At 27.5% G+C, this 14,667-nt stretch overlaps 1 protein-coding gene across 1 annotated transcript; it reads left to right on the forward strand.

The window, feature by feature from the left end:
* The first annotated feature begins 10,825 nt into the window (after positions 1–10,825).
* On the forward strand, positions 10,826–11,770 carry LOC124419239. Its single transcript, XM_046947861.1, has one exon. The coding sequence runs from the start codon at positions 10,826–10,828 to the stop codon at positions 11,768–11,770; it is 945 nt and encodes a 314-aa protein (XP_046803817.1).
* Positions 11,771–14,667: the final 2,897 nt, after the last annotated feature.

Below are 14,667 nucleotides of genomic sequence, written 5' to 3' on the forward strand. Positions count from 1 at the left end.
ACCTTTTTGGTCGCTTAGTGGGATGCGAGTGGGATATCTATCAAAAAAATATTTTGTAACTCAAGATTTAAAATTTTTGATTTTTTTTGCAAAATCAAAAACTTTGTTGACTTTTTTTTAAAAACTGGACCCATTTTTTAATTTTTTTTGCTCAGGTGTTAAAGGAAAATACGTAAGCTTTCTTAGCTTATGTGTTTTTCTTTAACACCCTTTTTGTCGCTTAGTGGGATGCGAGTGGGATATCTACGAAAAAAAATGCTTTGTAACTCAAGACATACAATTTTTTACTTTTTTTTTTGAAAAATCAAAAACCTTTTTGACTTTTTTTTCCAAAATGGACTCTTTTTTATTAATTTTTTTCTCAAAAGAAAGCTTAGGTCTTTTCCTTTAAAACCTTTTTGGTCGCTTAGTGTGATGCGAGTGGGATATCTATCAAAATAAATGTTTTGTAACTCAAGACAAAGGTTTTTAATTTGCACTATTTTAATTTTTTTCATATTTGTGTGTAAACCTTAAAAAATAAACTTACGCAGAGAAACTAGACACATTAGCCTTTCCGATGGTATGTAACATACCCAACTAAAATTTCATAGCCTCGATACTGTAATACCCATAATATGTTAACCTCAGGAATAAAAATCACTTTTTATCTATGGAAATGTTGAATAATTTAAATTTGTTATTTATTTGTAATAATAATTTATTTAATATATAATAATAATAATAATAATTATAAAAAGATGCATAATTTAGCAATTTAATCTTAATCACAATAGATCAATTTATATAATAACTATTTTTACACTTAATTTATGAAGTTTTTAAATTTTCAAATATTCATACTTTTATCCTCCTTATTTGTCACCTTTATTAGCTGTTTTTTTTTTGTCAATCCTTTCTTGACGTTATTAGATTCAGCACCTGATATTTTAACAATGAAAATCACGTGCGCTGAAAACTACCCCTAGGATTGACTAAAAAAGCCGCAAGATACAAAACTCAGACAAATTTTGGGGGTGGAAAATTAATCACAGTCGGCCTCATATTGCACCCCTCCAGTGGCTATTATCGGTCAGTTGTTGTGACCGATAATAAGGTTTTAGAAACACTTACACACAAATATGAAAAAATCAATTTAAAAACATTTGTCTTGAGTTACAAAACATTTATTTTGATAGATATCCCACTAAGCGACCAAAAAGGTTTTAAAGGAAAAGACCTAAGCTTCCTTTTGAGAAAGAAATTAATAAAAAAAGAGTACATTTTGGAAAAAAAGACATAAAAGTTTTTGATTTTTCAAAAAAAGTAAAAAATTGTATGTCTTGAGTTACAAAACATTTTTTTATAGATATACCACTCGCATCCCACTAAGCGACAAAAAGGGTGTTAATGGAAAACACTTAAGCTTTCTTCTGAGCAAAAAATATTAAAAAATGGGTCCATTTTATTAAAAAAAGTCAACAAAGTTTTTGATTTTGCAAAAAAATTCAAAATTACAAAATATTTTTTTGATAGATATCCCACTCGCATCCCACTAAGCGACCATATAGGACGCATAGGAAAAGACTTAAGTTTTCTTAAAAAAAAAGTGAAAAAATAAAAAGGGCCCATTTTGAAAAAAAAAGTCAAAAATGTTTTTGATTTTAAAAAAATCAAAAATATTTTATTAAATTTTTTTAATTTTTTTCGAAAGATTGCATAAATAGCTATGTAAACTATTTGGGACACATTTTGCTAAGAACAATAGGTAATAAGTTAAATGGATGAGAAAAAACACCTGCATGGCCAAAATGTCAAATTTTGACAGCCTCTAACTTAGAAAGATCACGAGCGATCTTGTTGAAAAATTGTGTCTGAATTACTATGTAATAGAACTAACTATGGTGCAATTTCATCGCTATCGGAAGACATCGATTTCAAAAGTTAGTTCACTTGACGTGAAATGCCCCATATGTATATTTAAATGTAAAGAAAAAATTGTTTTTGTTGAAAAAAATTCACTGAAACTACAAAAAAAATAAAAGTTGAACAAAAAATGAAAAATTATCCTTTGAATTTGCAAAGAAAAACTTAAATGTTTGCCTAAAACGAAAAAAAAAAATAAATTTAAATCTAGCAAATTATGTGTTATGTGTAAATTAAGTATATTTCTGTTGTCTAGTGTTTTTTTAAGAATTCCTTAATTTTAAATAAACAAGTTTGCTTGCTTATAATGCAATTCCATTAACAATTGAAAACAACAGCCCTTAAGTACATATAAACATACATACATGTTTGTTAACATTCTTATTTCTGTAAATTCTCTCCGCATGCAAGTAAAAATTTGATTTGGCAATGCTGTAAAAATAATTGTTATTTTTAGTAGTGTTATGAGTGTAAAATAATATACAAATATCGTTTGGGCTTTAAGTTAATGCCAATGAATTATACTTCAAATCAAATCAAAAAATTATTATTAAATCAAAAAGAAATATTATAATTAAATTAAAAAGTTAAATTTAACAGAAAGAAATATTGTGCTACAGAGAACCTATAAAACAATATTTTAGTAAATCTCTCTTAAATACATTCCACATCACATACATACATATTTGCTGCTGTACATTACGAAAGATCTTTCGTCGTGGGAGCTACAATAAGATTAAATCAATGTAAGTTTCTCTTAAATTTTTTTTTTTTATTGTTTATATTGTTTATATTGTTTATTTAAAAATTTTCCAATTTATCAATGTTTTTTTGTTAAATTTTAATATGGTTCCAAATTTCCTTGCCATAATACTTTTTGTTCATTCTGTATAGGGTTATTGACCACATAGTCAGTTTATAAAGCAAATTTATGTTAAGTTTAAGAGTTTTTGATTTGATAATTTTGTTTTTGTAAAGATTTTCTTTTGTTATTTCAAAATTATTTTTAGAATATTTAGAGTGAAAATTAAATTGTTTCTTAAAGAATTAAAATAATGTTTAGATTTTTATATTGAAATTTTATTTAAATAAATCAAAATGATTTTTGGCTAAATTTTAAATATTTAACTGTTTTGATTTGAAAACTTTTTGGTTAAATTTGCTGTTAGGAAATGGGATTACTAAATAGTTTGTTTTGGTTAAAATGTTAGTAATCATGGTTGGGTGGGCAGATAATTGGATCAAAAACAACATAGATTCAAATTATATTGATCTTTTAGATGGTTTTCCTTTAATATTTTGGCTTTTCTGTTCCTTTTATTGAACATTTAGCATGCAAATTTTAAAATCTTTGAGTAGCGAAATTCTTACGAAGCGACAGGCATCGAACCTCCCCTCCGACGAGCAATATGGCTGGATAATTGCATGCGACTCGCCTGATTATGCTTTCAAAACATTTTAAACTTTTTATACGTTTTATGCTACAGTTACTAAATTATAAACATTTTTTTAAAAGTTTATTATAATTTCTTTTGATGATTATATATTTCATTTAAATTCATTCATATAAACATTTTTTTAAAAGTTTATTATAATTTCTTTTGATGATAATATATTTCATTTAAATTCTGAAATAATAGATTAATGATCTATTTATTTCTTACTTGCAAAAATTTAATATATACTTTTATTCTTAAAAAATAATTCATATTGTTATGCGTTGCGATATACAATATTTTTTGTTTTACCCACTTAAAGATTTTGAAAATTTGAACCACAATAGTTTTCAAGATTACCAATATGTTACATATGAGAGATGTCAAAAAAATTATTGTAAGTTCGCCAATTTATATCTATTTATGAAAAATTGGAATTATCTAACAGTTTTCAAGATATAAAAAATTTTTTATTTAATTCATATATGTGGTGTCAAGCCCCCCATTAAGAGTCCGCCCGTTATTTTCTAAATGTTCACATGAATGTCGAAGTTATTCATATGGAATTTGAAGATTCTAGATATAATAGATTCTAAGATAAACGAATTTTTCTATTTTATTTATATGGGGGCTCCAAGCCCCCATAGTAGTCCGCCAATTTAATACCCAAAATGTTTTACATGGATGTTAAAATTATTTGTGCAAAATTTTAAGATTCTAACTGTAACAGTTTCCAAGATAACTAATTTTTGTATTTAATTTTTATGGAGGTGCCACGCCGCCTAACGATAGTCAGCCCACTCTTTATCCTAAATAATCATATTGGTACTAAAGTGGCTCCTACAAAATTGAGGACTCTAACTGTTATATTATCTCAAGATAAACAACATTTTTTTTAAATTTATATGGGAGGTGCCGCTCTCTCATGGGTAGTCCGCCAATTTTTTACCCAAAATATTTACGTGGATGTTGAAGTTATTCATGCAAAATTTTAAGATTCTAACTGTAAGATAAACGAATTTTTGTATTTAATTTATATGGGAGGTACCACGCCCCCTAACGCTAGTCCGCCAAATTTTTATCCTAAATAATCATATTGACACTAAAGTGGCTCCGACAAAATTTGAGAACTCTAGCTGTTATATTATCTCAAATATACGAATTTTATATTTTCTAAAAGTGGGCGTGGCTCATCGCCCACTTGAAATTTCGAAATAAAAAGTAGCCTATTACCTATTCCAGACATACAGGAATTTTTGAAAATTTAAAGAAAATCGGTTCAGCCGTTTAGTGGTCTATAGTGTTCAAACATACAAACACACATTCATTTATATATATATATATATTATATAAATATATATATATATATAATATATATATATATATAATATATATATATATATATATATAATATATATATATATATATATATATATATAATATATATATATATATATATATATATATATATATATATATATATATATATATATATATATATATATATAGATTTCATCGCTATAGATGTTTTTTAAGTAATATAGTAATTTTCTAAATAGGGCATAATATGGGGGCTAGGTGAAATCGTTGACCGATATTTTGTATTTTCAATACCAATCAAACTGGGTCAATTAAAAATATTTCGGCAAAATATTTCAGTTTTCTACCTTGTTTCTTTTCGACTCTATCGTGTTTTCCACAATAAATGTCTCTTCGCAGATTCGTTAACAAATGCAATAAATATTTATTTAAAAAAAATAACTTAGTTTTTAACGCGTTTTAGCGCAATTTAAAAATACTCCAGATATGACTTTTTGGAAAACAATTTTAAATTATAAAATTCTTCAAATTTTATGTACAGATTTGGATGGAGTTTTCGTTAGAAATTTGTGTTTAAATTATAATACCATGTAGCGGATGTAAACATTACATTCATAAGTTCAGCAATATTTGTTAACGTAATCTATTCAAATCATCCGACAAATTGACCAAAATATAGAACTTAAGACGGTAAAATAAAAACTAGTACACTCTAACCTCGTTTTATCCGTATTTATTTTATGCGAATTTGAAATAGTGCGGTTTAAAAATTCTAAAACATCGAAAAAAATTTCTCGACAAGGTACTACTACTGATTTTTTACCAATTCCGGTTCGGATATATAAAGTATTGTTCAAATCCTTCAAAAAAAATTCTCGACAAGGTACTACTACTGATTTTTTACCAATTCCGGTTCGGATATATAAAGTATTGTTCAAATCCTTTACACGAAGAAATATTATTTTTTATTTTTAAGAAATTTTCTACATATACTTCGTTATTTGGAATTTTTATTGTGTTATTATTTGTTACCTTTAATTTTCATAATTTTTTAATAGTTTCAGTAAAAATTTTAAATTTTTGTTGATTTTTTATGCGATTTTGTTTTACTTTTGTGGGAATAATTTGAAATAGTGCACTTTTTTATTAAAAACCCAATTACTAAATTTTGTATGGAGCTAGCTAGTGTATCGTTTTGTGCGAATTCGAATTATGCGTTTTTCTGCGGAACGAATTATTCGAATAAAACGAGGTTTGAGTGTATACAACATTATTTAGAAAATTTAAAAAAATATTTGGAATTTTTATTGTGTTATTATTTGTTACCTTTAATTTTCATAATTTTTTAATAGTTTCAGTAAAAATTTTAAATTTTTGTTGATTTTTTATGCGATTTTGTTTTACTTTTGTGGGAATAATTTGAAATAGTGCACTTTTTTATTAAAAACCCAATTATTATATTTTGTATGGAGCTAGCTAGTGTATCGTTTTGTGCGAATTCGAATTATGCGTTTTTCTGCGGAACGAATACAACATTATTTAGAAAATTTAAATAAAAGTGAGATGGTGAGATAGTAGAAGTCAAAGGTCATGAGTATCAAATCTTTGCATATATCGCGATTATTATTCATCGTATGAGTCTAGATATTATTACAACTTTTGTATACAATACAATTTCATTTTCCTTAGCTGTGTTACTTAAAAATGTCAGTTGGTTAATACTTTAAAGATATTGTGATACTATTCTTGCATCAATTAGCAGGAAATACTTTATTTATTCTTATTAAATCATTTATCTTAAAATTTCCTCAAATTCATATCGGTATAGAAGTTGCAATTATACTTTAAATTTTAAATTTAATTTTAATTTAAGTACGTAGACTATTCCCACAAATTTTTTTCATATAAGTATCGCGAGTTCTTTACATAGCCATGCAAGCAGTAATATACGAACATGAAATGTTCGCAAGCAGAGCATATACATATGTGCCGACGAAAACACGAAACAAAACGATAGTCGCGACTATCAGGTTACAATATTTTTACTATCAAACATAAATATTATTTACTATAGGAAATGACTTATGGTCTAAAATTTAACATTTCATGTTGAACTTGAAAAATTATAAAATGTGAAAAATGTATGCAAGATATAACCAAATTTTAATTAGAAATTTTTTGAATTGAATTATTGAATGTATATAGGATTTATTAAATTTATGTGTAATTTTTATGAGGAGTATTAAAATGTATGTATTTGTATTGATTGTAAAAGGTAATATAATTAGAAAAAAATTATATAAATACTTAGAGGATCATATGAATGTAAAAATATATTCAAATATGTACAGTGAATCAACTAAGTTTTTTGCCTACCTTTTTTAAGAGAATTTTGTTTTTTGTTCATAAATAAAATTCGAAAAAACAAGTAAAAAGTAAATATATGTTTTCCAATTAAAAATAGAGATTGTGTAAAGTGGAAAAAATAGAAAAAATATTAATATTATAATAATAGTTTTTCCAAAATTTATTTACTTAAAAACAATTTAAAATTGCGTGTCACGCTTTTGCAAAAATCTTAAGTATATCTTTTCTTTCTTCAAAAATGGCGGTTCACAAAAAGATGGAGTGAAGTTAGCGTCATTACTATCAATATCAACCGTGTTCAGCACTGTATTCAGTGCTACCAGACGAGATCATAACAATCTCGGCCGACCTGACATTGCAATCGACCTCGATTGCACTACCCGGCCCACCGCAATCCATCTTTCACTCATCGTCAGACTTATAATCTAAATCCTCATCCTCTAAATACTCATAATCGGTATACTTATCAGTGTTGCCCTCTGAGTCCAATTCGTAATCATCAACCCAGTAGGTTCCAGCCATTTTCTTAAGCGCGTCGAATCAACTATACCCTTATAGGGCATCTGAGTCACTTGACAATTTTCCACATCGGTCACTTCATAACGATCGTTACCAACACATTCCCGGATGACATAAGGCCCCCTATATCTAGGTATAAATTTCCTATTGGTCCCCTACGTTAAATTTCCTAGGAGCCCTGTGACTCCTCTTATAGTACTCCGAACTATACTTCTGAGATTTCCGTATCGCCCCATTCGCCGCGGACCGTATCCCACTTAGATCAGCCCCTACCTGTTCGGACCTATCCCGCAGATACTCAGTCTAAAAATTTTTAGTGAAAATTAAATTTATTTCAATAAAGTGTTTGTTAAAAAATATTTTTCTTCTGTGTGAGAATCAAACAAATTTGTTATAAACCCAAACAAAAATATTTATAAAAATCGAAATTAAATTTAAGCAAACGATTGTTAAAAAAATTGTGCATATTTTTTTCTGTAAATTTTTAAAATAAATTAAACTTATGTTTTTTTATATATTAAATTTTAAATTAACACAATTTATTACAAAATCAAAATTAAATAAATATATTTACTGCAATTTTTCTTTTGAATTTTCAGAGCAAGAATGATTTTGCATTAAATTCTCTTATTAGCGTATTAACAAGAAAGAGTTTTATATTCGGCTGTGCCGAATCTTATATACCCTTCACCATGATGTGTTAAAAAACAGTCAGTACGAATTTTATTACCAAAAATACCAATTGCAAAACGGTAAGGTATCAAAAAGTCCTCTTTTATGGCTTAATCCAGACTCTACAGACATTTTGTAGAAGGAAAAAAGTCCCCTTTTATGTGTTCTCTCCTAATCCGGCCTCTACAAACTTAATTTTATGTTTCTAGGTTCGATATTATAGAAAATTCAAAAAGTACTTTTTGTAGAACGAACAAGTACCAAAAGAGTCCCTCTTTGTAGGTTCTTACCTAGTCAAGGCCCTACATGCTAAATTTCATGTTTCTAGGTTTAATATTATAGAAAATTCAAAAAGTACCTTTTGTAGAACGAAAAAGTCCCAAAAATCCCCTTTGATGTGTTCTCGTCTAATCCGGACTCTACATACTTAATTTCATGTTTCTAAGTTCATTATTATAGAAAACAAAGGAAGTACCTTTTGAAAAACGAAAAAGCACCAAAAAGTTCCCTTTTATGTGTTCTGATCTAATATGGGCTCTACATACTTAATTTCATGTTTCTAAGTTCATTATTATAGAAAACTCAAAAAATACCTTTTGAAAAACGAAAAAGCACCAAAAAGTTACCTTTTATGGGTTCTCATCTAATTCCGAATCTACGTACTAAATTTCATGTCCCTTGGTTCAATATTATAGAATATTCCAAAGGACCATTATTGACCCTAACCCCTATATAACGTCCCCTTCAGAAAATGACTTTGCTCACTTAAGAATACAGCGATGAAATTTGACAAAAGTAAGTATATTACTATCCAAAACCTCTCTTATGTGGATCGGTTCATAATTGACCCTACCCCCATATAAGGTCCCCTTCATAAAATTACTTTAACGCTCATTACTGGTTTCAAAATACGAGTATAGCGATGAAATTTCACAAAAGTAAGTTTTATACGAGGCAAAATCTCTCTACCAAATTTTATGTGGATCGGTCCATAATTTATCCTACCCCCATATAAGATCCCATTTAGAAAATGACTTTAACGTTAATTATTGGCGTAAAAATACGAATATAGCATATAAATTTAACATAAGTATCTTAGGAACCAAAACCATCAAATTGTATGTGAATCGGTCTATAATTGACCCTACCCCACATATAAGGTTCCCTCCATAAAATTACTTTAACGCTCACAGAAGTAAGTTTTTCACAAGCCAAAATTTCTTTACCAAATTTTATATGGAACAATCTGAAAGTCTCCATCAGAAAAATACTTTAAGACCCATTACTCGCTTAAAAATACGAGTATAGTAATGAAATTCGACTCAATTAAGTTCCTTACTAGCCAAAATCTCTTAACGAAATTTTATTATTTACCTGTCTATAATTTACCCTACCCCCATATAAGGCCCCTTCAGAAAATGACTTTAAAACTCAGTACTGGCTAAAATACTAGCTGATTTATGATATTCGACAAAAACCAGTTTTGTATAAGCTAAATCACTCTACAAAATTCTGTGGGGATCGGTCCATATTGTTCCTACCCCCTATTTAAGATCCCCATCAGAAAGTCCTATAGGAACCGAAATCTCTCTACCAATTTTTATGAGGATCAGTCCATAATAACATCACCCAATTTAAATACAACCCCTCCTGAAAATGACGCGAAAAATAAAAGATTCGGCATAGCCGAATATAACACTCTTACTTCATATTGTAAGGTCAAAAATAAAGATGTAAAAGCATTTACTAATATTTAAACTCTGTTCCATGTACTGAAAGAAAGAGCTTGCATTACACAGGGCAACACGAAAAAAACTAACCATATACTGACTGTGGATACTTTATAATTTATATACTTTGTAATTAATATACTCTATAAATAATTTAATATTTAAGTTTTCATTGAGTTTTAAATTTGAATTTTAAATTTGTGAGAATATAAAATATATTATTATTAATTTGTCACAAAAACTTAAAAATATAAATAATATTTTGTCTTATAATATTTAATAAAAATAGTAATTTTATAAAATTATAACCACCAAAAATTAATAGTAATTTTATAAAATTATAACCACCAAAAATTGGCGATCCTGCCAGGAGTATATATTTAATGTAAATGTATATATAACTCTTAAATGCAAATTTTGACCAGTTACGAGAAGTAATTCTATACTCAAGATATATGTAATTTTTAAACGCAAATGTTGACCAGTTACGATCAGAAATTTAACACTCAAGATTTTAAAATACCAAGATTAATTTTTTTTTAAATATAAGCAAATCACTTAAAATAATTATTAATCAAGATTATCAATATTGGACAATATTTATTGATTACAAACTACATATATATATGAACTATCAGTACCTTATGAATAATAATTTACGAGAAACTTATTAATTAAGAGGATGATACTCAAAATTTTCTATTAAGGAAGGATAAAAAAAGAGAAAGAATTATCTAAAAATAAACTGTCATTGGTATATATTAAAAATAACTTTTATTTATTTGTTAATTTTGTTAAACATTTAGTTGTTTGTTGTTTTGTTAATTGGTTTGTTTATATTATTTTTAATACCGTTGTTAACTCTTCTGCCGAATAATGTTGCCAATTCGTTCACCCTCGCGCAATACTTCCCAAACTCAAAACAGTAGTAATATACAACAGATTTTAAATGATGACACAAATCCTAACACCACACAACAAATACAAACTCCTCAAACACAGAACCCTCCTTTAGTCAGTTATTTTCCACAATCAAATTACGATCTGTGTGCGACTTCTGTCAAACTTCCTCAGTTTTGGACAAATTGTCCTGATGCGTGGTTTATTCATGCAGAGATGCAGTTTACAACCAAGGGCATATCTTTAGATAGGACAAAATATGAACATATTATTACAGCACTTCCACAAGAAGTAATATTAACTGTTCTAGATATCATACAGAATCCACCACCTAATAATCTTTATAATAATCTGAAAAAGGTATTAGTAGAACGACATTCACTGAGTGAAACTTCCCGGTTAGAGAAAATATTGTCCGACAGTGAAATGGGTAACAGAAAACCATCCGAATTTTATCGCTCATTGTCTCTTTTAGCTGGAAATAGTTTTAGTCCAGATATCTTAAAGAAATTATGGTTGAGGAAATTACCAAAGAGTCTTAATGTAGCTTTAACAGGATCAAATCATAACGACATTTCCGAAATGATACAATTAGCAGATAAGATATGGGAAGTTATGTTTAATGGCGAAGTGGCAAATATAAAAGAACATAACCCAACAAACATTGAACATGTAGTAGAAAATTTAACAAAAACTTTGTGTGAAAATGTGACGAAACTATGCATTGAAGTCAACTCTCTTAAAAAGGAGTTAAATGACAGGCAAGCACGTTCTTCTTTTCGAAGTAGGTGTAGGAGAAATTCACGTTCAAGAGTTCGTTCTACTAGCAGAGATTGGCTTTGTAGATTTCATTACCGTTTTGGAGATAAAGCTATTCGTTGCGAACAACCCTGTTCCAATAATAAAAATTCGTCAAACTAATATCTCCCATTGTTGAGGCGACAAACAATGGTGATGTAAACTCAATGTCTCGTCGCCTTTTTGTTTTTGATAAGATCAATAAATTAAATTTTCTAATAGATAGTGGAGCAGAAGTTTCAGTTTTACCTTCCACTAAATTCCAAAATAGTAACAAATTATCAGACATTGTTTTAACCGCGGCTAACGGCTCTAATATTTCTACGTATGGAAAAAAAACTTCTCCTGTATGTCTGGAATAGGTAATAGGCTACTTTTTATTTCGAAATTTCAAGTGGGCGATGAGCCACGCCCACTTTTAGAAAATATAAAATTCGTATATTTGAGATAATATAACAGCTAGAGTTCTCAAATTTTGTCGGAGCCACTTTAGTGTCAATATGATTATTTAGGATAAAAATTTGGCGGACTAGCGTTAGGGGGCGTGGTACCTCCCATATAAATTAAATACAAAAATTCGTTTATCTTACAGTTAGAATCTTAAAATTTTGCATGAATAACTTCAACATCCACGTAAATATTTTGGGTAAAAAATTGGCGGACTACCCATGAGAGAGCGGCACCTCCCATATAAATTTAAAAAAAATGTTGTTTATCTTGAGATAATATAACAGTTAGAGTCCTCAATTTTGTAGGAGCCACTTTAGTACCAATATGATTATTTAGGATAAAGAGTGGGCTGACTATCGTTAGGCGGCGTGGCACCTCCCATAAAAATTAAATACAAAAATTAGTTATCTTGGAAACTGTTACAGTTAGAATCTTAAAATTTTGCACAAATAATTTTAACATCCATGTAAACATTTTGGGTATTAAATTGGCGGACTACTATGGGGGCTTGGAGCCCCCATATAAATAAAATAGAAAAATTCGTTTATCTTAGAATCTATTATATCTAGAATCTTCAAATTCCATATGAATAACTTCGACATTCATGTGAACATTTAGAAAATAACGGGCGGACTCTTAATGGGGGGCTTGACACCACATATATGAATTAAATAAAAAATTTTTTATATCTTGAAAACTGTTAGATAATTCCAATTTTTCATAAATAGATATAAATTGGCGAACTTACAATAATTTTTTTGACATCTCTCATATGTAACATATTGGTAATCTTGAAAACTATTGTGGTTCAAATTTTCAAAATCTTTAAGTGGGTAAAACAAAAAATATTGTATATCGCAACGCATAACAATATGAATTATTTTTTAAGAATAAAAGTATATATTAAATTTTTGCAAGTAAGAAATAAATAGATCATTAATCTATTATTTCAGAATTTAAATGAAATATATTATCATCAAAAGAAATTATAATAAACTTTTAAAAAAATGTTTATATGAATGAATTTAAATGAAATATATAATCATCAAAAGAAATTATAATAAACTTTTAAAAAAATGTTTATAATTTAGTAACTGTAGCATAAAACGTATAAAAAGTTTAAAATGTTTTGAAAGCATAATCAGGCGAGTCGCATGCAATTATCCAGCCTTATTGCTCGTCGGAGGGGAGGTTCGTTGCCTGTCGCTTCGTAAGAATTTCGCTACTCAAAGATTTTAAAATTTGCATGCTAAATGTTCAATAAAAGGAACAGAAAAGCCAAAATATTAAAGGAAAACCATCTAAAAGATCAATATAATTTGAATCTATGTTGTTTTTGATCCAATCATCTGCCCACCCAACCATGATTACTAACATTTTAACCAAAACAAACTATTTAGTAATCCCATTTCCTAACAGCAAATTTAACCAAAAAGTTTTCAAATCAAAACAGTTAAATATTTAAAATTTAGCCAAAAATCATTTTGATTTATTTAAATAAAATTTCAATATAAAAATCTAAACATTATTTTAATTTCTTTAAGAAACAATTTAATTTTCACTCTAAATTTTCTAAAAATAATTTTGAAATAACATAAGAAAATCTTTACAAAAACAAAATAATCAAATCAAAAACTCTTAAAGTTAACATAAATTTGCTTTATAAACTGACTATGTGGTCAATAACCCTATACAGAATGAACAAAAAGTATTATGGCAAGGAAATTTGGAACCATATTAAAATTTAACAAAAAAACATTGATAAATTGGAAAATTTTTAAATAAACAATATAAACAATATAAACAATATAAAAACAAAATTTAAGAGAAACTTACATTGATTTAATCTTATTGTAGCTCCCACGACGAAAGATCTTTCGTAATGTACAGCAGCAAATATGTATGTATGTGATGTGGAATGTATTTAAGAGAGATTTACTAAAATATTGTTTTATAGGTTCTCTGTAGCACAATATTTCTTTCTGTTAAATTTAACTTTTTAATTTAATTTAATTATAATATTTCTTTTTGATTTAATAATAATTTTTTGATTTGATTTGAAGTATAATTCATTGGCATTAACTTAAAGCCCAAACGATATTTGTATATTATTTTACACTCATAACACTACTAAAAATAACAATTATTTTTACAGCATTGCCAAATCAAATTTTTACTTGCATGCGGAGAGAATTTACAGAAATAAGAATGTTAACAAACATGTATGTATGTTTATATGTACTTAAGGGCTGTTGTTTTCAATTGTTAATGGAATTGCATTATAAGCAAGCAAACTTGTTTATTTAAAATTAAGGAATTCTTAAAAAAACACTAGACAACAGAAATATACTTAATTTACACATAACACATAATTTGCTAGATTTAAATTTATTTTTTTTTTTCGTTTTAGGCAAACATTTAAGTTTTTCTTTGCAAATTCAAAGGATAATTTTTCATTTTTTGTTCAACTTTTATTTTTTTTGTAGTTTCAGTGAATTTTTTTCAACAAAAACAATTTTTTCTTTACATCCCGGTATTCAAAAAAAGGCGGACCAAAGTATGGTAAATTT

Source organism: Lucilia cuprina, chromosome 4 (assembly GCF_022045245.1).
Source record: "Lucilia cuprina isolate Lc7/37 chromosome 4, ASM2204524v1, whole genome shotgun sequence".
Classification (NCBI taxonomy): domain Eukaryota; kingdom Metazoa; phylum Arthropoda; class Insecta; order Diptera; family Calliphoridae; genus Lucilia; species Lucilia cuprina.